The sequence below is a fragment of the Podarcis raffonei genome, chromosome 11 (assembly GCF_027172205.1).
Source record: "Podarcis raffonei isolate rPodRaf1 chromosome 11, rPodRaf1.pri, whole genome shotgun sequence".
NCBI lineage: Eukaryota > Metazoa > Chordata > Lepidosauria > Squamata > Lacertidae > Podarcis > Podarcis raffonei.
This window is the reverse complement of record NC_070612.1, coordinates 41,886,757-41,907,437: the sequence shown is the minus strand read 5'-3', so window position 1 is coordinate 41,907,437 and position 20,681 is coordinate 41,886,757. Positions and strand designations below refer to the sequence as shown.

The 20,681-nt window shown below is 42.3% G+C and overlaps 1 protein-coding gene across 7 annotated transcripts in view; it reads left to right on the top strand.

The window, feature by feature from the left end:
• Positions 1 to 3,770, top strand: part of PJA2 (praja ring finger ubiquitin ligase 2) — a 41,763-nt gene extending 37,993 nt beyond the window's left edge. For all 7 annotated transcript variants that reach the window (XM_053407627.1, XM_053407633.1, XM_053407626.1 and 4 more), the window contains 3 exons: positions 415 to 529; positions 761 to 882; positions 3,085 to 3,770. In XM_053407627.1, coding sequence (XP_053263602.1) covers positions 415 to 529; positions 761 to 882; positions 3,085 to 3,213 — 366 coding nt within the window. In that variant the 3' untranslated portion in view covers positions 3,214 to 3,770. The remainder of the gene's footprint in view (positions 1 to 414; positions 530 to 760; positions 883 to 3,084) is intronic.
• Positions 3,771 to 20,681: the final 16,911 nt, after the last annotated feature.

Below are 20,681 nucleotides of genomic sequence, written 5' to 3'. Positions count from 1 at the left end.
CATAGCAGCATTAAACTATGCAAACCACTGTTGTAACTGAAAATTGAACTGGTAACAACTGTGATTGGTTGAAATGAGAGACTAATCCATGATAGCGCCATGCTGTTACCAAGGCAATCAAACTTGGACCGCTCTCCCCTGCTGAAGTAAAAGATGACAGATGGTTCATCCACTTTAGTAATAAAGATTCAGGTTCATTAAGGAGTAAATTTTATTCTTTAATTAATTCTTAGAGATTAATATTTACAACCAGATCTCTCATACGTATTACATCAATTTAGCATTTCTGAGGGGAAATGTAGAAGCATGTCAATTTGTACCCATCCTTTTCTACAGTTGTTGAGCTTCGTGCAATCCTTTTAAATGGATTTTTTTTTAAGGAATAAATTATATCTGTCTTATGCATCTTTTTAGACCGCTCTGGCACATTTAGAGTCCCTCGCAATCGATGTTGAGCAGGCCCATCCACCAGCTAGTAAGGAGAGCATAGACTGTCTGCCACAGATTATTATAACAGAAGATCACAATGGTAAGCATAAATGAGACAACTCGGGTCAAATTGTGATTAAAATAATGGCGGCCTGTGGGTTTTTTCTTTTGCAAGCTTTAGCATGGCAGTATCTGACCCGCAATTAGAACTAGAGGCCAGTTTCAAAAGCTTTATGCTTAGAAGGCTTATATTTCTAATTGTGCCACCTTAATCTTTGAGATCTCCTAGGTTTTGAAAGTGCAGGGCTGATATGTACTTTGTTTCCCTAAGCTGTAGGTCAGGAGCAGTGCTGTGCTATCTGCTGCAGTGAGTATATCAAAGAAGAAATTGTAACAGAACTTCCATGTCATCACTTCTTTCATAAGCCCTGCATAACACTTTGGTTGCAAAAGGTGTGTATTTGCATTGAAATCTAACAAATGCCTTTAAAACTCACAATTTCTGTGAAACATTGATGATACTCGGTGGACATGGCTTTCTTCCTACTTGCTTTCAGTTGTGCTTTGTGAAGATGCCAAACAAACATATAGTCATCATAATGCTCTTTTCTGAAGTTACATTTAAATGTATAACTAAAAGTGCATTGTTTTATCCAGTCTATTTACAGGAATATGCTCAGTGCCATGTTAATTATTTTTTAAATGCTTCATTGACTAGAGATCCAATTGTTCTTGTGTTTAAAGGCAGAAAAGCTCTGCTGGTGGTGATTGTCATACTTCAACTTAGTATTGAAAGAATATAAAGATCAGTTCAATTTGATACTAGGCATTTGTTTTCAGTAGCTGAACTGAACCTAAGTAACAGTCCTTCCACACACAAGTTCACTCCTGGTTAGCTTTCTTTCAGCAGCCTACCGTATTTTTCGCACGATTGGACGCACCGGACCATAGGGCGCACCTAGTTTTTTGGGGGGGAAATAAAGGGGAAAAAATTTCCCTTTATTTCCCCCCCCAAAAGCAGGTCAGGGAAACTGAACCAGGTCGTGGAACAGCGGGTAGTGGCGCTGCGCCTCCCTGCTGTCCCCCGAGCTTGTGGGGCTGGCTGATGTCTGCTTCAGGGCGCCCCACCCGCCGGGCGGCAGGCTGCTATCCGCAGCGTGGGGAGCCCTGCGGGGAACTCCTGCAGGGCTCCCCACGCTGCGGATGTGTTCCCGAAGTGCCGGGCGCTCTGCTTTCAGGGCGCCCGACGCTCCGGGAAGCAGGCTGCTATCCGCAGCCTAGACATCCCTGCGGGATCTCCCGCAGGGTTGCCTAGGCTGCGGATGTGTTCCCGAAGTGCCGGGCGCTCTGCTTTCAGGGCGCCCGATGCTCCGGGAAGCAGGCTGCTATCCGCAGCCTAGACATCCCTGCCCGCGGGGTTGCCTAGGCTGCGGATGTGTTCCCGAAGCGCCGGGTGCTCTGCTTTCAGGGCGCCCGACGCTCCGGGAAGCAGGCTGCTATCCGCAGCCTAGACACGGCTAGCGGAGCGCTAATCCCGAAGCTTGGGGCTGCGGAGCTCAGCGCGCCCCAAGCTTCTGGGTGCCGACAAGGTCTAGACAGCTAGCAGAGACCTTGCCAGCACCCAGAAGCTTGGGGCGCGCTGAGCTCCGCACGCCCCAAGCTTCGGGATTAATGCAGCGCTCCGCTAGCCGTGGGAGAGCTGGGTCTCCCACGGCTAGCGGATAGCTTCCTGAAGCCTGGAGAGCGAGAGGGGTCGGTGCGCACCGACCCCTCTCACTTTCCAGGCTTCAGCGAAAGCCTGCATTCGCTCCATAGGACGCACACACATTTTCCCTTGCTTTTTAGGAGGGAAAAAGTGCGTCCTATGGTGCGAAAAATACGGTAATTAAGGTGGGAAAGTAGGGTGCAGGTGTGAGTGTGTTTGCTATTGTTAAACAGTTGGGAATCAGCAGTCCTTCCTGGTCTACAGCAAGTTACTCAGAGACCTACGAGTAGATCCCACACTATCACCCCCAAAGTTTTTAGAATATTTGCAAATTTCACAGCTTTACTATAAAGTTTGATTACAGTGAAACACAAGTTAGCAATATTGTTTTAGTAATGTTTTAGGCCTTTTATATTGGAAAATTTGACTACATTCTATTTGTGGTTTGACCCTAACAAATTCCTGAGATTTCAATATTTGCTGGGGCAACAAGTGTTAACTTAACCTGCCCTCATCAAGACACTAGTCCAGGGGGAGGGGAGGGTAGTGAGTGCAAAATTAGGCAAAATTCATTTCAGAAAGCTAAATTCAATTTCACATAGTAGTGAACTTTAAACAAAAAAATCTAATCTAGTGATAAGAACCTTCTTAAAATATTGAACACAAGTAATACCACATTTCATCATTTTGTGTTCGATGTTTCACTACCTCTACTAAAGGCAGTCTCCCAATTTGCTTATTCCAGAGAAATCTCTCTGAAATTGGCATGGCACCTAAGAAGCAGGTATGCAAAGACTGTGGTCTTAGGTTAGTAAACAGGCTGCTTCACTCACTCATGGTTCACACCCGCAAATCTACGTTTATTTGAGGTGTTGCATTTTGGCATTCTTGCGTACCTGGAATTCTTGTAGCTGCATTGTAACTGATCGATGGCCTTTTCTTTCATCCAGTCCGGAACGTGTCCTGTATGCCGCCATGTGCTTGCGCCTGTGCTTCCAGAGACATCTATTCCCACAGTTACCTTCCTGCCTGATCATGATTCTACTCCTTCAGTCCACAGTACATCAGGAACACAATAAAACGAACATCTGAAAAGAGAGTTTGAACCATCAAATTTTACTGTAAATTTCTCCTGTTTAATTACAATGTGAAATTGGTTTATATGTAAGTATATATATATAAATATAAATATATATTAAAAACACTTTAAAGTATACTAGTTTAGAAAGAGAATGTATGACCTTTCTAAATGGTTTAGAAACCATTTAGAGCTAGAATTATCAGATTTAAAAGGAGTAAAAGCTTGCACTAGTTTTCCTCAGTAAAACATGTCGCTGTTAACTAATGTCTAATGCTTATATTAAATTTGTCTTAAGGAATGATCATTATTAATGTGGCACTTGTGTTCAAGGTAATGCAACTGCAGTGCAGTTGGAGCTTACGGATGTTATGCATATAACCTGTTTTACATTATATAATAATTGAGGCTTGGGTTGTTTCTTTTTGTTGAAAAATAGTGCCACTTGATTACTTTGTACATAGCTCTTTCATATTTGCATCAAATGTGAAGACGTTCTGTGATCACAGCAGTAGTATACTTTGGTTTCACTGGAAATAAAAAAGCATAATAACTCAACTTCCCTGTGATTTCATAATAGCATGTGTGCTTGTTTCTCTAACCAGTACCCAGAACTGATAGTTGGGCAGCTTTATGGAGTTCATAATCTGACACAATTTGACATGCCTGTGGTAGAAACCGAGGGCACATCATCCAGACTATAGAAAACCTGTGGGAGGTGGGTGCAATCAGCTGTTGGAATTTAGAAGGCAAATTTTAATGGGCAGGTTGCGAGGTTATAAAGGGGTCATACTGCCTGCAAAGCTACTGAAATACAATGGAAAGAACTCGGATCCTTGTCAGTAGGACACCTAAGTTTATTTTACATTACAATGCATTAGTCTTCAAAATTTTCTGCTGACTTCATTATTAATATTTTTATTATTTTAAAATTGTCTGTGCACTAGGGTGAGCTGCTGGGTTACACACGATCCACTCACTAACTGTTCTCTTTATACATTGTGCAATACATCCAAAACCCATGATATTGATGGCTGGGGAAATTATGCAAGTCTCCAACACTGAAGTGTTTGCAGATGTATTATTTTACTGTAAAAGACTGTGAAACAGATGCATCCCGGGGTTCTTCTACCCAGCTCTTATTTAATTTACCATGATATGAAAAAAGATTTTGCGCTTATACATGAATGATCTGTTAACAGCTACATTTTTTTTTAACAGTTGTCAGAGTATATTCTTCACTTGTCCTGTAAGAATAGATTCTGCAGCAGTGCTTTAGCACTGTAAGAAATAGCAGTGATGGGGGGAGAGAATAATTCCACACTTCACCCACAAAGAATGTCAGCTCACAGTTTCTAGAACAGAAGGGAAATAACAGCTGGACTCTGTTTGGAAAGGGTGTAGGACTAATTATTTAAGATCCCATAGTATCCTTGCACTGTTGCTCTCTTCCTCTCCCTCACGCCACATCGCTGAAGCTGTATGCAACCTAGACAGTTTGTCAGGTTTAAAGAACAGGAAATTAGGTTCTCAAGTCACCTAGCAATAGACATGCTTTCATTCCTCCCTTCTACAAAACTAGGTAAAAATGCCTGGGCTGAGACTTTGGCAAGAAGAAACATCATTATCACTCTGGTACATGAAGGAAATGCCCATTTTCCCCAGGGTGGATTGTCCCCCACCCCAATGATCTAAATCAATCTGCCTTGGCAAACAGAGCATTCCTCTCCGTTACCATCATTATAAAGAATGCTTTTGCTGCCCAAAAGTCCAATTTAAATAACATCTTAAATAAATTTTTTCATGCTGAAATACATGTTTCCTGAAAAAGATGCATACTTTAAGAAACCAGAGGCCTTCCCTCCTTGGAATATTAGGTTCTGAACTGCCCAAGAAAGATGTAAAGGTATTTTTGTATGCCACAACTGCTGCTCGAATTTTAATAGCCAAAAAGTGGAAAACACAAGAATTACCAACTGTGGAAGAATGGGAGCTAGCTGATCTCACTGGGAGAATCCGTGACCAGAAAGAAGAGGAATACCAAGAAGATTGGAAGAAATTTAAAGACTATTTGAATAAATATTGTAATATTAAAGATTAGAAGTTACTTGAAAGTACTAAATAGGCCTAGGTTTAAGTTAGGATTTAAATAAATAAATGAGATATAGAATGTTAAGAAATTCGATTATAATCGGAAGATTGTTTTCTGAATAATGATATTGGAAAACTGCTACATTTAGTTACAAGGAAATTCAGATGGAAGAGATTAGAGGAAGTCAAGCAATATGTTTATGAGGTTGGAAGTTTAATTAATTAATTAATTTTAATTGTCTATGTGTTTGTGGTTATATATTTTGTTACTATTCGTTATATTTGTTTTATTTCTTTTTTCTCTTTTATTTTTGTTTTATAGTATGTGTTGTATTTGTATGAAACATAATAAATATTATTTGGGGGGGGGGAAGATGCATACTTTAATTGAAACTCTTTTGTACAACCTTGGAGCATGATCCAGAACTTTTGGCCATGCATCTCACAAAGCTTCTGCACTGCAAAACTATATAGAGACGTGAGACTTTTTTCTGTTTAGCACTCTCAACCCGTGCAAGGATACACAAGAATGGGCCTTCTCTGTTAGTGGCTCTCTCTCCCCAGAGAGGTTTGACTGGCACCTTCATCATACATTTTTAGGCACCAGGCGAAAACGTTCCTCTGCAGGAGTTGGGGTTATTGTTTTGCTGTTTTGTTTTAATTATTTACTTGTTTTTATCCTATACTTTATTCTGTGAACCGCCCTGAGATCTTATGATGAAGGGTGGTATATAAATCTAATTATTATTATTATTATTAATAATAATAATAATACAGCAGAATATCACTGCAATCCTGGGCACATCTAGTTGAAAGCAAGCCTCATTGGAAAGCAAGACAGCTAGTAAATGTCTACCTTGTTAAGTATATGAACCGCCCTGAGACCTCTGGGTATAGGGCGGTATATAAATTCAATAAATAATAATAATAAATAATAAGTCATAACTATTGTTAAATGCAAAGCTAACAATAGAGAGCATAAAATAGGGGCACAAGCTAAGATACTTTTTCTTTCATCCAGGTGAGATAAAGATGGCATTTCCTGGATTCTGTTCCCCAAGATGAATTTCTAGTCATACCATGCAATAGGTTCTAGGCCTGATTCCCAGCTACAAGCTAAATCAGAGCAAGTTTTTTGCCCAATCTAGGCCCATAGAGTGAACTTAAAACGCTTATTTCAAATATAACCCTTGCATACCTCTTTACATTTCGGAAGGCAAGGAGATTTGAGTTAGACTTGAGGCCTGTTTCAGTGCAACTGTTTTCATTGCATCTTGTTAGCCACCTCTTCAAGATTAGTCCTGTGGGCAGGAATCCAAGATCCAGGGGTTCTTGTCAAACAATCTGTATGAATGACATATCCCATTACAATGACGTCGTGTATATATTTCAGTGAAATCTCCCAAGTGTTATGTCTCGGAGGCAAAATGTGGTCAGAAATGATCCAGTTAATCCATAAAGTGCTTTTAAATATCCATTTAGTTTTGGGCATGTGAAGAAATGAGTAAAAAAGCTAAACGAACAATGATGTGTCTTGTTAATGGGACAAGTTTGCAAGAGCCTCTTCAGATCTTAGGTACGGGGACAATTTGGTGGTGGTTTCTGTGTCACTAGATACACAGCTGGCATATAAAAAGAACCATGCTGGTCCAAAAGCCACAGTAGGGCAATACCTTTATTAGGATCAACTGCAAGGCCACAAAGTAAAGGTAAAGGGACCCCTGACCATTAGGTCCAGTCGTGACCGACTTTGGGGTTGCAGCGCTCATCTCGCTTTATTGGCCGAGGGAGCTTCTGGGTCATGTGGCCAGCATGACTTAAGCCGCTTCTGGCGAACCAGAGCAGCACACGGAAATGCCGTTTACCTTCCTGCCAGAGCAGTACCTGTTTATCTACTTGCACTTTAACATGCTTTCAAACTGCTAGGTTGGCAGGAGCAGGGACCGAGCAAGGGGAGCTCACCCCGTCGCGGGGATTTGAACCGCCGACCTTCTGATCGGCAAGTCCTAGGCTCTCTGGTTTAACCCACAGCGCCACCCGCGTCCCGAATGCCACAAAGTACAAGTTGTAAATTAACTGTCAAAGGTCTTGTAGCAACCTATATTTGCTGAATGCTTTTGCAGGATACAATCTCAGATCTTTTAAGCTATATATATATATATATATATATATATATATATATATATATATATATATATATGAGATCTTATTCATCTTACTGCAAATATTCAATATTCAGTTATAACAACTGAATAGAACTTTAAAAGCAGCATTGCACTCAATGGTAAGCAAAAGTAAAAATACATAATCCTCTCCACATAAACCGAGGGCCTAATATTGTCCTCTGAATACCTGTAGGGGGCTTCCAATAAATAGACTTTTCTGCACATTGGAATTGGATTTCATGCAGACAGAACTTTAAGCAGGCAATCTGTTTCTCTCTCTCTCTCGCTAGCTGACCACAGTGTTACAAGAGAACCTTATCCCCCCCCCCCACAGAGCAGTTTTCAAGTTGCTCTGCCAAGTTTTCCGTATGTTGCCTTCAATCCTATAACCTGGGGAGTAAACTTCACTGGGCTCAATGGGGCTTCTGAGTAGATCGCACTGTTAGAAACTTTCCACCAGTTGTTTGTATAAACTGGAAATAAAAAAAGAACAGAGCTGGAGATGGTTATTTCCTCACCATCTGTTACTGGCCTCATCTCTTGGCTCCCCAACCCCCTCTCAGCAGCTGGCACAAAGGAAAAACTGTCGAAAGGCAATGACTTCTTAACCCAAATTTGTAGTCTTTGTTGGCACGGTTTTCAAACTCATGTATCCTAATTAAAAGGTAGGCTGGTGAGCTTCAATTCTCAAATTCTTTTGGGTTATGAATCCTGCTGTTGAGGCCTCGTATTTGTTTTTTCCTCAGCACATCCAGTGGGCATGATGGCTGCTACATTTAAACATTCAAAGCACTGTCCCAACATAGGAAGAGCAGAGTGTGAATGTCACACTTCATCTGACCTCTTGTACATGAACCTTCAAGAAAATGCAACAATCTCATATTGGCACCCCCACGTACAGGACATAATACTTAAAACACTCTCTTACCCTGAACCAGCATTGTCACACTCCTTTTGTGTATGCCAGGCAGCAGCTGTGCTGGCGTAAAAGCATTGCACGTGTATGGGCTTGCAGTGCTGCTTTCAAAAGGGGGTAAATTTACAGCAGCCATTCTTAAATTTCCCTATAGTAAAGGGGAGGGGATGAAGCAGACCCAAGCTGAATCGAACATCCTACAAAGTGCCTTGGGTCAAAATGGTCTGTTTTCCAAAACACCAGATTGGGGTCCCAATCAAATCTTGTGCTATGTGATCCTACTGAGGACTCATCATCATCCACACGGGGCTCATAAAAACTTTAAAATAGGCTCTCAGCTTAGGACTCTGGGAAAAACAAGATAATGGTTCAAAAATTGCCACAGTGCCAGTCTTTCATAGCAGAGCAGATGTCAAGAAATTTTATACGTACCTTTAAAATAGAGTAACAGGCTGTAGACCACCCGCTTTGCATGCAGAAGGTCATCTTCTACGGACATCTTCAGGCAGTGCTGGAAAAGTCCCCTCTCTGAAAACATGGAGAGACATGGACAGTCAATGCAGGCCAAACTGGGCTAGGTGGGCCAACAGCCAGACTCAGAATAAGACAGCCTCCTATGTTCCTGTCGCCTACCATTTTCTTTCTTAGGGGTACCATTTCAGGGGAAGAGGAGGAGCAAAATCAATGGGCTTGCTAAAAATCATTCTCTGATATATATTTTTTAAAATGCCCCTTTTTGGGGTGTGTATGTGCTTTTTCATACCTCATAATAACCAAATTGCCCTCCTCATTCTCCACCTCCCTTCACCCATGACATTTCTAGCTGGCAGTTCCATAACGTAATTACCATATCTTTTCCATTACAACGTCAATAGGTAGATAAACATGTTGTATCAGTCTCCATCAATTTGCCTCTTTTACTTCAAACTGACGGCTGACTCCATCAGAGTGAAGATTTTTCTGAGGCCATCGTGTTCCTGTGAGGGGAGAGACTCCATTAGGCAAGGCCTCCTTCCACTTGCCTTGCCCCACCCTCTAGTCTCTGCTTCTCAATTTGTATTGTATTATTTTATATACTGTGGCTTGCCGTTGTTTTATTGATTATTGTTTAGAAATTATTTATTGTAACTGTTGGGTGGATTTCTGTTTAACTTTTATGTTATCATTTAATACTATTCTAATGATTGTTGAATGTTACTTTTTGATGTAGGTTGCCTATTTTAAAGTTATGTTTTATTATCACATTTTTGTATTGCATTAGATTGTTATAAGATGTACATTTTTTGTTTCTTCAGCTTGTAAACTGCCTTGAGTATTGTAAGATAGAAAGACGGTATGCAAATTAAAAATGATGATGATGATGATGCAGGTGCTCAATGTGCAACCCTTGGCCAAGGTGTTTTGGGGGGGGAGGAGCAGGGAGGAGCTGACTCACCTCCTCAAAAATGCCCCCCAAAACCCTGCAGCGGGCAGCCTAAGGAGTAAACCCTACAGCAATCCAGAGTGGAGTTCCTAACACGGTTAGATAGCACCTACAGCTCCTGCAGCCCAGCTGGTGCCAACTGGATTGCTCTGCTTCCCTTTGGACCACATCAGAGAAGCCAAGAGAGTCTTGTCTGGGCAGTCCAAGACCTCCAGACACGCTGCCCTGGCTTGCACTCCAGAGAAGTGCTGCTAACACAAGCAGTTTGACTGCACCTGCAGAAGCGCACTCCATTGTCTCTTTAGACAGATGTATGCCAACAGCCAGCCATTGATTTACACATATCACAATAGTTATTTGAAATCTTTCCCCTTTTTTGCACTAAGAGGAAGATTTCACTTTCAATTTTCGGAGGCCTCCACTTGCAGAATTCTTCAGGGAGAAAACTGGATTGCCCCATAAAACATGCCCACCCACTCCTACCTACTCTCCTCCGACTCTTGAAATTAGTTGAGATGAAAAGCTCACTGGTGGGCATTGGGGCATGGCTCCCAGGGCTGCCTCTCCATCCCTTCCCCTCTTCCAGTGAGCCAAAGTGACACAGCTGCCAGGAAGCTAGCCAGAGCACTTGGGTGAGCAGCTTCTGGGTTCACACCTCCAATTCAAGGACATGTGTCAGTCCAAGCAGAAGCGTTTCAGGAGAGGGCAGGAAGAGTGAGTGTCCCTGGGGAGGGCAAGACCTAGGAACAATCCTGAGGGACAGAGATAATTGCATTTGGGCTTCCAATTCTGCACCTCGGCTGTAGAACTTTGTACTGCAAAATGATACAGTGGTGTAAGAGGAAATTGGCTGCGCAGATGCAAAGAAGAAGAGGAGGAGTTTGGACTTGATATCCCACCTTTCACTCCCCTTAAGGAGTCTCAAAGTGGCTAACAATCTCCTTTCCCTTCCTCCCCCACAACAAACACTCTGTGAGGTGAGTGAGGCTGAGAGACTTCAGAGAAGTGTGACTGGCCCAAGGTCACCCAGCAGCTGCATGTGGAGGAGCGGGGAAGCGAACCCGGTTCACCAGATTACAAGACTACCGCTCTTAACCACTACACCACGCTCGCTCAAGTGTCCGTTTGGGAAGGCTTTTCGCTCTGATTCCTGAATACTGTATAGCTCTTGGGACCTCTGAATATTATTTGAATCCCTAGCTGAAAATTATGCTTTAACTTGATTTTGTTCTTTCCATTTGCTTAAGGTTACATGTTTAGCACCAAGTGCTTTATTAAAAGAAAATAGATGGAGTTCATAGTGTCTTACAGTGACAACCATGATTAATAATGCCTGAAAGTTGGTAACTGCTTGATGGTTCTGAAATTGGAAAACCTGCCGAGGTTTTTTGTGTTTTTTTAAATACCCCAGTGCTCGAGCATTTTGTCTTGTAAATTGAAGAACAGTAGTCAACTGTGACCTGTTAATGTAGAGATGATCTCTGTAAAAGTGAAGATAAGCTTCACTGCACAGGAGTAGAATGTTTCTACTAATATATTCAAAATTCAGGATGTGCCGTTACCGTTCTCAAGACCTGCATGACTGGATGGAGCAAAACTTGAAAATTAAAGTGCAATGTATGTTGCAAGCAGTTCCTTCAATGCACAAAGCCATACCCCAGGTCTTCCCATTTGGGCCCCAACATAACCCCTGATCTCAAGGAGTTCCAGCCCCTCCATTCTACATGCGCCACCATGTCCCTCAACCGTTTTCTCCAAAATGGAGACATAAGCAAAAAGCTCTTGAGCCTCTTCTTCTCCAGTGCAAACATTAAGTGATTCTTTAGGAGAGGTGCACCAGAGAGCTACAACCTCTTCTTATGGGCTAGATCACAGATGGAGAGAACTGTTGACAGGATGTGGTGTTAGGATGTGAAATATGTAGAACCAGGCAGTCAATTCATGTGTTAGCCGTATCCATCCTCCTTTCCAGAGGGGTAGGTAACAGTGGACAGTGACTGGCCAGGAGATCTGACAGGCAGCACAAGGGCTTGAGAAATTATCCCACCACTGCTACCCCAAAGTTGATGGCCTTCCAGCCACCTTCCTTCTGCCAGGATCTTTAAACTTGATGGCTTGGGGAAAGGAAAACAAAGTTATATCCATTAAACTTCAGGGGGACAGTCTCTTTGTCCGCTCATTGGTCGCTCTGAGTGTTTGCTTCTGGAGCATATCCTCCCAACAGATTGAGGAAGAGGACATGTGGAATGGATGTCCCTCTCAGAAAAAGAACAGGACCTCTGAGGTGTACATGCAGAACCTTTATTCTTTTCTCTTTTTTTCCCCCTGTTGAGGACCAAATTCCCTTGGAGGTTATCTGTCTGTGGTCACACGCTGGCAGTGAGCCAGCCAAAGCCAGTAGTGGACTGTCTACCTGTTCTTCTCATCTTGACACCACCTTCTCTCCTGTCCATCACCCTGGTTGGGGAAGGGGCAGATTTCTCAGGGAGGGTTTTCATCCAACTTCCTCCTTCCATTGCCCAATTGGTTTCAGCTCCTTCTCCTACCCAGTTTTTTACCCTTCTCCCCACCCCCCCACACCCCAGGGGTCAGCCAAGGATGCAGCCCTTAGACCCTCTCCCCCACCCCAGAGTAAAAAAAAAATTCCTAGAATTTCAATGTCAAGCTGACTTTGTTTTTCCAGCTTCCTTTGCCTCTTCTACCATGTGTCTGTTAATCAGTTAAAAGCAAGACAGTTAATTAATTGAACAGCTTTACTTGATTAGCACCCTTATTTAAAACATCCATTCTTTTTTTAAAAATGGTAGTTTCAGTACCTGGAATTAAATAGTCCTTGCAGCCAGGACCATTCAGCACTAGTTAGATGTAATCTGTAGTACCATGCACAGCGCAAATCAAAAGGAATGTTGTCAAGGGGGAAATGTTTGAGTGATAAGAGACTAGGAGCACAAGTCAACACTGTGATGCTGTAGCACAAAAAAATCCAATGCCATTTTAGGATGCTTTTAATGGCAGGAAGTCCATTACGAGCAGTATCGAGGCTAAAATTAAGGCAGTCTAAATGGCAGTAATCAAGAAAATGCAAAATTAGTCAATTCTTGCCCTTAGTTGCCAGTTTGTTAACCAGTGCTTGATTTATGGAGGAAAGGGGAGGCAGCTTTTAAATACCCAACCCCTGACTCTCCCATCAATAAACTACTACTATTAATTATTATTATTATTATTATTATTATTATTATTATTATTATTAAGACCACCCTTTATCTGAAGGTTGCAGGATGGTACACAATAATATAATATAAAATCATGCAATAGATCCACAGTGTCATAAAAAACCCTAATGTTGAAATAAACTAACTGTGAGCATCTCAAAGACTCAAAATATGTTCAGCCCTTGTGCCTCAGTTTCCCTAACTATAACAACAACAAGAACAACCACCACCTTAAACAGCATGCCAATACCAAGGGGGGCAATTGTATCTCCAGCAGGAGAGAATTCCACAATCCTAAACCAAATCATGTCCCCAAGTAGCCTTCATAAAGCAGTCATCAAAGATGTAAAACACTAGGCCAAGTCTGTAATTTTAATTACGGTGTTAACCACAGCACTGTGTCATGCGAATTGTTTCTATGAAGTTGAAAGTCTCTGCACCCCTGAGAGACCTGCTGGTGGATGCGGATAGTCTGAGTCTTTGTAGACACCATACATTCAAAGCACACACATACCACCAGGTAAGTTATATATGTGGGCACTGTGTTACTGCTAGTGTTATCCTTAAGTGTGAAACCACTTGACTGGTACCTTTTCTGATATGTACTTGGTACAAGGTGTCTATTGGTTGATGCTTGTTGGAGGGATAGTTGTGGTCTATATGTAAATTGAGATTTTTTTCCCCTAGGAAGTGATTACCCCACTTAAATAACACATTCTGTGAAGTTAGGGAGCAAAGACCTGAAGGTTTTACAGCCTTCCAAAGAGGTAAAAGACAGTTCTATGACACACTAGCTAAGTTGCTATGTGCAGCTCAGCCCTTAGTATTTCCTTATATAGGATAAGATTTGCATACAGAGTAACTGGAAGGCTTTTGCTATTATTATTTTTTAACATCTCCCTTAAGCGCATGAGTCTTTTGATCTATGCGAGCCTGAGTAGTTCTTTCATAGTCCAGAGTAGTTATGCCACTAATAAAGAAAGGACATAAGAAATGTGTGAAATGTACATATGCTGATGTGCATGTATGGATGCATGTTTAGAACTCAATACTATAATATAAACAAAAATACAATGCAACTCACAATACTGGAGAAAACTGTGACGAAGTGAGCTGTGCACCTGCTCAGTCAACTGCCCAGATGCTAACTACTGATGCTCCAATTCAGGGCACCTGTTCTCTCTTCCTACAGCTCTTTTACCTTTAAACCACACTTGCACCAGACAGCCTTTTGAACAGAGCAGTGGTGGCCAAACTTGGCCCTCCAGCTGTTTTTGGACTACAACTCCCATCATCCCTAGCCAACAGGACCAGTGGCCAGGGGTGATGGGAATTGTAGTCCCAAAACAGCTGGAGGGCCAAGTTTGGCCACCACTGGAATAGAGGATAACTCTAAACAAAGGACTGCCCAGTGACATCCTTTCAAGCAGAGGACTGACATCTGTAAATAGGACAAATGGCCACCCTAGCCGTTAAAAAATGGTTGAAACAACTGAAATTATTATTCATGGTACACACTGGTGGTTAGTTTCGCTATTCCTGTCTTTAAGAATATCACTCTTTCAAACTGTGTGTTAAATTATTTGCAGTTTGAACATTTTAGTGTTGTTTGCTTTAAAATACTGGATTATGAACTGACTTCAGTGGTGTCCTGCTGTTCATTGAAGGCTCTCTGATCCAGTGGAGGCTTCTGTGACTGTAAGAGCATAATAAGAGCCCTGCTGTTAAAATTCAGAGCTCTCCACAGCTGTATTTAATGTCAAAATAAAAAGACTGGGAGATCCCAGATCTTCTGAATAACTGCCCACCAGTCTTGGACAGAGAACGAGGCATGTCCATGTTTAGTGTCCTCCCCAAATGCAGTGTTGACATTCAGGAGATTAAAAAATATATATCTGAAGAATACCAAAAGCTCTTGGCACAAAGCAAAGCAAAAACTAAAAATAAAAATCTTTTGAATGGCTGAAAATCAATGCAAAATAGTATCCATTTATGACAAGGATATCCTGCACACATTTCTGTCAAACTATCATTCTGCCTCAAGATCATTACTTCATTTATGCCATCTATATTAAAGAGTGGTGACAACTCTCATTAAGGAAAAAGTACCTCCTGACCTTAATTCCGAAAGAAAGCTTGCAAATGTTCCAGCTTGACAGCTGACAAATGTTCATTATCAGAAAACTTAATTAATAACCATAACTTCGAAACAATAATTTACCTTATTCTGTTCCATGGCGGAATTAGGTGACGTTTACACTAAGACTGAGCCGAGAAGGGGAGATGGTATGAAGTTCTATAGGAATGTTGTTATTTTAAATTGGCTTTTCAGCTCAAAGATCAGTCTGCTCCCAATCTGCTGCCATTCAGATGCTGCCAGAGTACAACCAGCAATATCTCTGAACATTGGCCATACTAGCAGGAGTTGGGGGGAGTTCAAGAACATCTGGAGGGCCCCAGGTTCTAGAAGTCTGCCATGTATTATATTAGGTAAAAAGGTAAAGGACCCCTGGACGGTTAAGTCCAGTCAAAGGCGACTATGGGATGTGGCGCTCATCTCGCTTCAGGCCAAGGGAGCCGGCATTTGTCCACAGACAGCTTTCGGGGTCATGTGGCCAGCATGACTAAACCGCTTCTGGTGCAACAGAACACCGTGACAGAAACCAGAGTGCATGGAAATGCCGTTTACCTTCCTGCCGGAGCGGTACCTATTTATCTACTCGCACTGGCGTGCTTTTGAACTGCTAGGTTGGCAGGAGCAGGGACCGAGCAACGGGAGCGCACCCCGTCATGGGGATTCGAACCACCAAGCTTCTGATCGGCAAGCCCAAGAGCCTCGGTGGTTTAGACCACAGTGCCACCTGCGTCCCCCCCTCCCCAATTATATTATTGTAAGACAGGAAGTTTGAACAGGCAGTACTATTGGAAACTGCCTTAATAGCCTTGTCAAAATAGGCAAGTGTCTCATTTACTAGGGAAACTACAGATTTGCAGCCTGAACTGACTGGAGACTCCTCTAGAAGGTAGAAGCCATTTTGGCAGAAGGACATTCCTTCCACCATCACTGCCACCACTCCCAACAGGAAAGAGAGAGAGAATAATAAAGGTACCGCATGTACACCTCAGAGGTCCTGCTCTTTTTCTGAGAGGGAAACCTTTCCCACATGTCCTTCTGTGAGGAGATCCAGACCCCTGCAAATACATACTGTATGCACTACACCAAGCATAGGCAAACTCTGGCCCTCCAGATGCTTGGGACTACAATTCCCATCATCCCTAGCTAACAGGACCAGTGGACCAGTGGTCAGGGATGATGGGAATTGTAGTCCCAAACATCTGGAGGGCCAGAGTTTCCTATGCCTGCACTACACAATAGGCTTAACAGATTAAGGGCCCTAAAAACTATCAAAAGAGCCCTAAAAGGCTGATATCGAACAATAACTTTTGCTGGGCATGGTAGACCAACACCAGCTGAGAGCCCAGGCATTTGGTGGTAAACAAGGTTGAGATACTGATTTAAAAAAAACACAAATCAAACATTCATTCATTCATTCGTTTTCTGCCACAGCATTTATATGCTATTTGATTGTAATAAAATATCTAAGTGATTTACATAAGAAATAAAAACAAAAACATAGGAGTTTTCCTATTTTCATAGGGAGAAAATCAATTTGAAATGGCTTTGCATTCCTTGATTCATATTTTATTTGAATGTGATCTGCCCTGAGATCATTTGTGAGGAAGGACATTGCATAAATCTTACACAGTGGTACCTCGGGTTAAGTACTTAATTCATTCTGGAGGTCTGTTCTTAACCTGAAGCACCACTTTAGCTAATGGGGCCTCCTGCTGCTGTTGCGCCGCCGCTGCACAATTTCTGTTCTTATCCTGAAGCAAAGTTCTTAACCCAAGGTAATATTTCTGGGTTAGTGGAGTCTGTAACCTGAAGTGTATGTAACCCGAGGTACCACTGTAATTTTTTTAAAAAACAATATTCTGAAGGCATTAATGTTAAAGATTTTACTTCATAAATCTGGCAGTTTCGGCCATTCCTTACTCAGCAAATGGGGTTGTGTGATTGCGTGAACGAATATGAATATATTATATTCCATGCAAGCATATTCTGAGTTTAGCATTTTCCAAAAGTAGTGGCTGATGTATACACTGGCACATTATGCCAAACATATTTATCTCCATGCACTGTTACCACTACGGAGTTTAAATATAGTACAAAAGGCTGGCAAGCCCACTAAAAAATGGTGCAGTGGCAACTAGCCAATGTTTGAAAAACTAAATAGAATGAGTTGGTGTTCATTCAAGCAAAACATCCATTGATTGCAATGAAGTGAAGATTATAAGAAATATTTTTCTAAAAGGGTATTGTTCCATGCTCCTCATATTAGCATAATTTAATTTTAAAAACTCAGCCATTTAATAACTGCTTTACAATTGTATTTAGCATTACCCCATTTACTCTCTTCCTTCTAGTGGCAATCATTTATACTCAAAATGTACTGTTGTCAAGAGCTTGATCAATAAACTAACTTCTTGTTGATTCACCAGCCATTTCTCACCCCATTTTCTAATTCTAATTCAATTTTTCTAATTCAATTCTAATGATCCCTTAGAATAGACAGCGGTTAGCTGCTGCTCAGCTTTAGACACACCTGAATATATTTCTGAGCCCCTGTGTGCAGCCATGGAAAACAAGCTACTCTAGAAAATCAACAGGGGAGATCTGAGTCTGTGTGTTTTATTGGATCTTTGAACGGCCTTTGATACTGTTAAGAACCTAAGAAGAGACCTGCTAAATGAGACCAAAGGCCCATCTCATCTGGCTTTCTGTTCTCTGATATAGAAAAAAATGGGGGTGGTTGGCTTTTGCTGCCCAACTCCCCAAGGGACTGAGGCCCCCAAGTCCATGATCGGTCATAGATGGATGGATGGAGGGCAGGATGAAGTGAAAGCAAAGCAGATCTTTATTTTTCTGTTGCAACAGAGTTTCCTCCCCTCCTAGCAAAAAGGCAAGAGAGATCCAAAACCAAGAAGAAACATCTCTTTTAAGGGTTTGCATTTTGGCGTGGAGAAGGAGGACATCCCCTCTGCAACCAGTCAGAAATTACATCGCACATAAGGTGGGGTTACTGTGGCTCAGGCAGGCCAAAGTGTGATGTTCCCGAGGATTCAGTAAGTTTTACATAGTTCCAGACACAGTTTACAGAAAACATTAGCATCTGATAAGACAATTAGGATGCTAGCAGACATCCTTCAATGCAGAGCATCTGGGCAAACAATGACAATACAAAGGAGGTTCATAGACATAGGAAAGGAATCGCTTCAGGAACTTCTCCTGATGTTCTGAGGCAAGGGGATTATGGAAGCAGAGGAAATATTTAGAGTCTTTTGGAGAGCCAAGATGGCTTTTGGATTGCTCTCCTGTACTATTTTAGACATGTGGTTTATATACTTATCTGTGTGTGTTTACCTTGTGCAATTATCAACATTTATTCTATACTGGAGACCTTAGAACTCCTATAACATAGTGAAAATACAAATAGGACATGAGCAGGACAGCACTCTCTCTGCTTGCACATCCCAGAAACTGGTATTCAGAGCCAAACCACTCCCATACTGGGGATAGGCCCAGTCATCATGACTAGCAGCTATTGCTAGATTTATCCTCCATGAATTTGCCTCACTCCCTTTTAAAGACAAGTGCTCAATCATCACCTCCTGTGAGATCCAGATCATCGTGCTCCTGCTGCTGCCCGGGGAGTTGGCCAAACATGCCATCTCCAAGGGCACTAAAGCCATCATCAAGTACACCAGCTCCAAGAGAGTTGGGCACCATTCTTCGGATGCCTGGAAAAGTTCTTGTGGCCCCTTCCGACTCCACGGTTCTATGAAGTTAGTGACCATCAATACACCTTGTTGTTCCCTGTTTATGTGTTACCATCCACCAGGCAGGTGGCGCTGTGCTCTAAACCACTGAGCCTCTTGGGCTTGCCAATCAGAAGGTTGGCGGTTTGAATCCCCATGACGGAGTGAGCTTCCATTTTTCTGTCCCAGTTCCTGCTAACCTAGGAGTTTGAAAGCACACCAGTGCAAGTAGATAAATAGGTACTGCTGTGGCGGGAAGGTAAACGGTGTTTCCATGTGCTCTGTGTCCCATTGCACCAGAAGCGGTTTAGTCATGCTGATCACATGACCCGGAAAGCTGTCTGTGGACAAACACTGGCTGCCTTGGCTTGAAAGTGAGATGAGCGCCACAACCACATAGTCGCCTTTGACTGGACTTAACCATCCAGGAGTCCGTTACCCTTGCCTTTACCTTACCACCCATCACCACACTCTGAAACTTTCTTGCAAGGTACAAGAGTGCTTGCCAAATCCTGCCATCAGTCGTCACCAATAAACTCCTCAGTATCTTTCCTTTAGCATGCCAGAGGGCTCAATGCCGCTCCTCTCTTTTAAATGTTGACACGACCAGTTTAAAAACCTTGGGGATTTGGAGATGAATGCCATCCGTAGGCTGGGTGCATCCAATTCTTCACACACCAGACCCTTGTCTGGTGGATCTATTATCGCACCTCCACCAGTGTCTGCTTGAGAATTGCATGGGGGCGGGTGGGCAAGGCAATGTCAGGTAAAGACAGAGCAGACTGCATAATTATAGCAGAAATAATAACAGGCAGCAGGGCCGCCTGAAGCAGCAACAAGATGCCACAGAATTACAGAATGATATGAAAGAGAAGGAAGAAGTGGGTAGGGTCTGAAGAGTGTGCGTTCGTCTACTTGATAAGAAAGGCTTCTTACCAGATTTCTCACAGCAGGGCCCAACTGCGAGATCTTGGCTCCACGGCTGCCAAATCCATCGACCTATCCGCCATCTTTCCATACCTGCTGGGTGAGAAGTCACCAAAAGTAGAAATCACTATGAGAAAACCTGGCTAGGAATGTGGAGTTGTGTCTCCACCTATGTTCAATCCGTATGTTTGTAAAAAAAAACCCCACAACTATTACAAGCTCCTGAAGATGGCCTGATCCTCAGGCTAACACCTCAAAAGGAAATTGCCTGAGTTAATTAGCTTTTACACTTGGCTCAATTAAAGGATTAGAAAGGTCTAGCACACAGCTTAAATACACACGGTGTTTGGCCTAATATACATGAGTCTAACACATATCTTATAACAAAACAGGTCTGACATCCTGTTTTAACATCTAATTAAATCCAAGTGAACCCAGGCATTTAGCAACGACAGAACTGTAAGATTATGTACCCAGTTAATACAATCTCCCTCCTTTTTATAGGCCCATGAGCTCCAACAGTACCGCTTTGTAATTTTGCGATCGTAGTATTGAAAACATTCCTTGTCACAATTGATTTTGGAACAGCTATTGTTGTTACATAGCCAGCAGAGCTGTTTTCATCTTCACTTTATATTATGATCTTTGCCAAAGTATCTCCTAACTTTTAGCCACCCTCATGCCAGGTGACATGAGAGTTAAGTCAAAACATGACTTCATCTATCTGAATAATTCTATAATGATAGTTCAAAGAACATCAGAATCTCAGAACAACGGGCTCGGATCTGCTGCATTTTGATACATGCCATCGACATTACGGCATCTGCTCACATTGCTGCCTGTTAATGTACAATG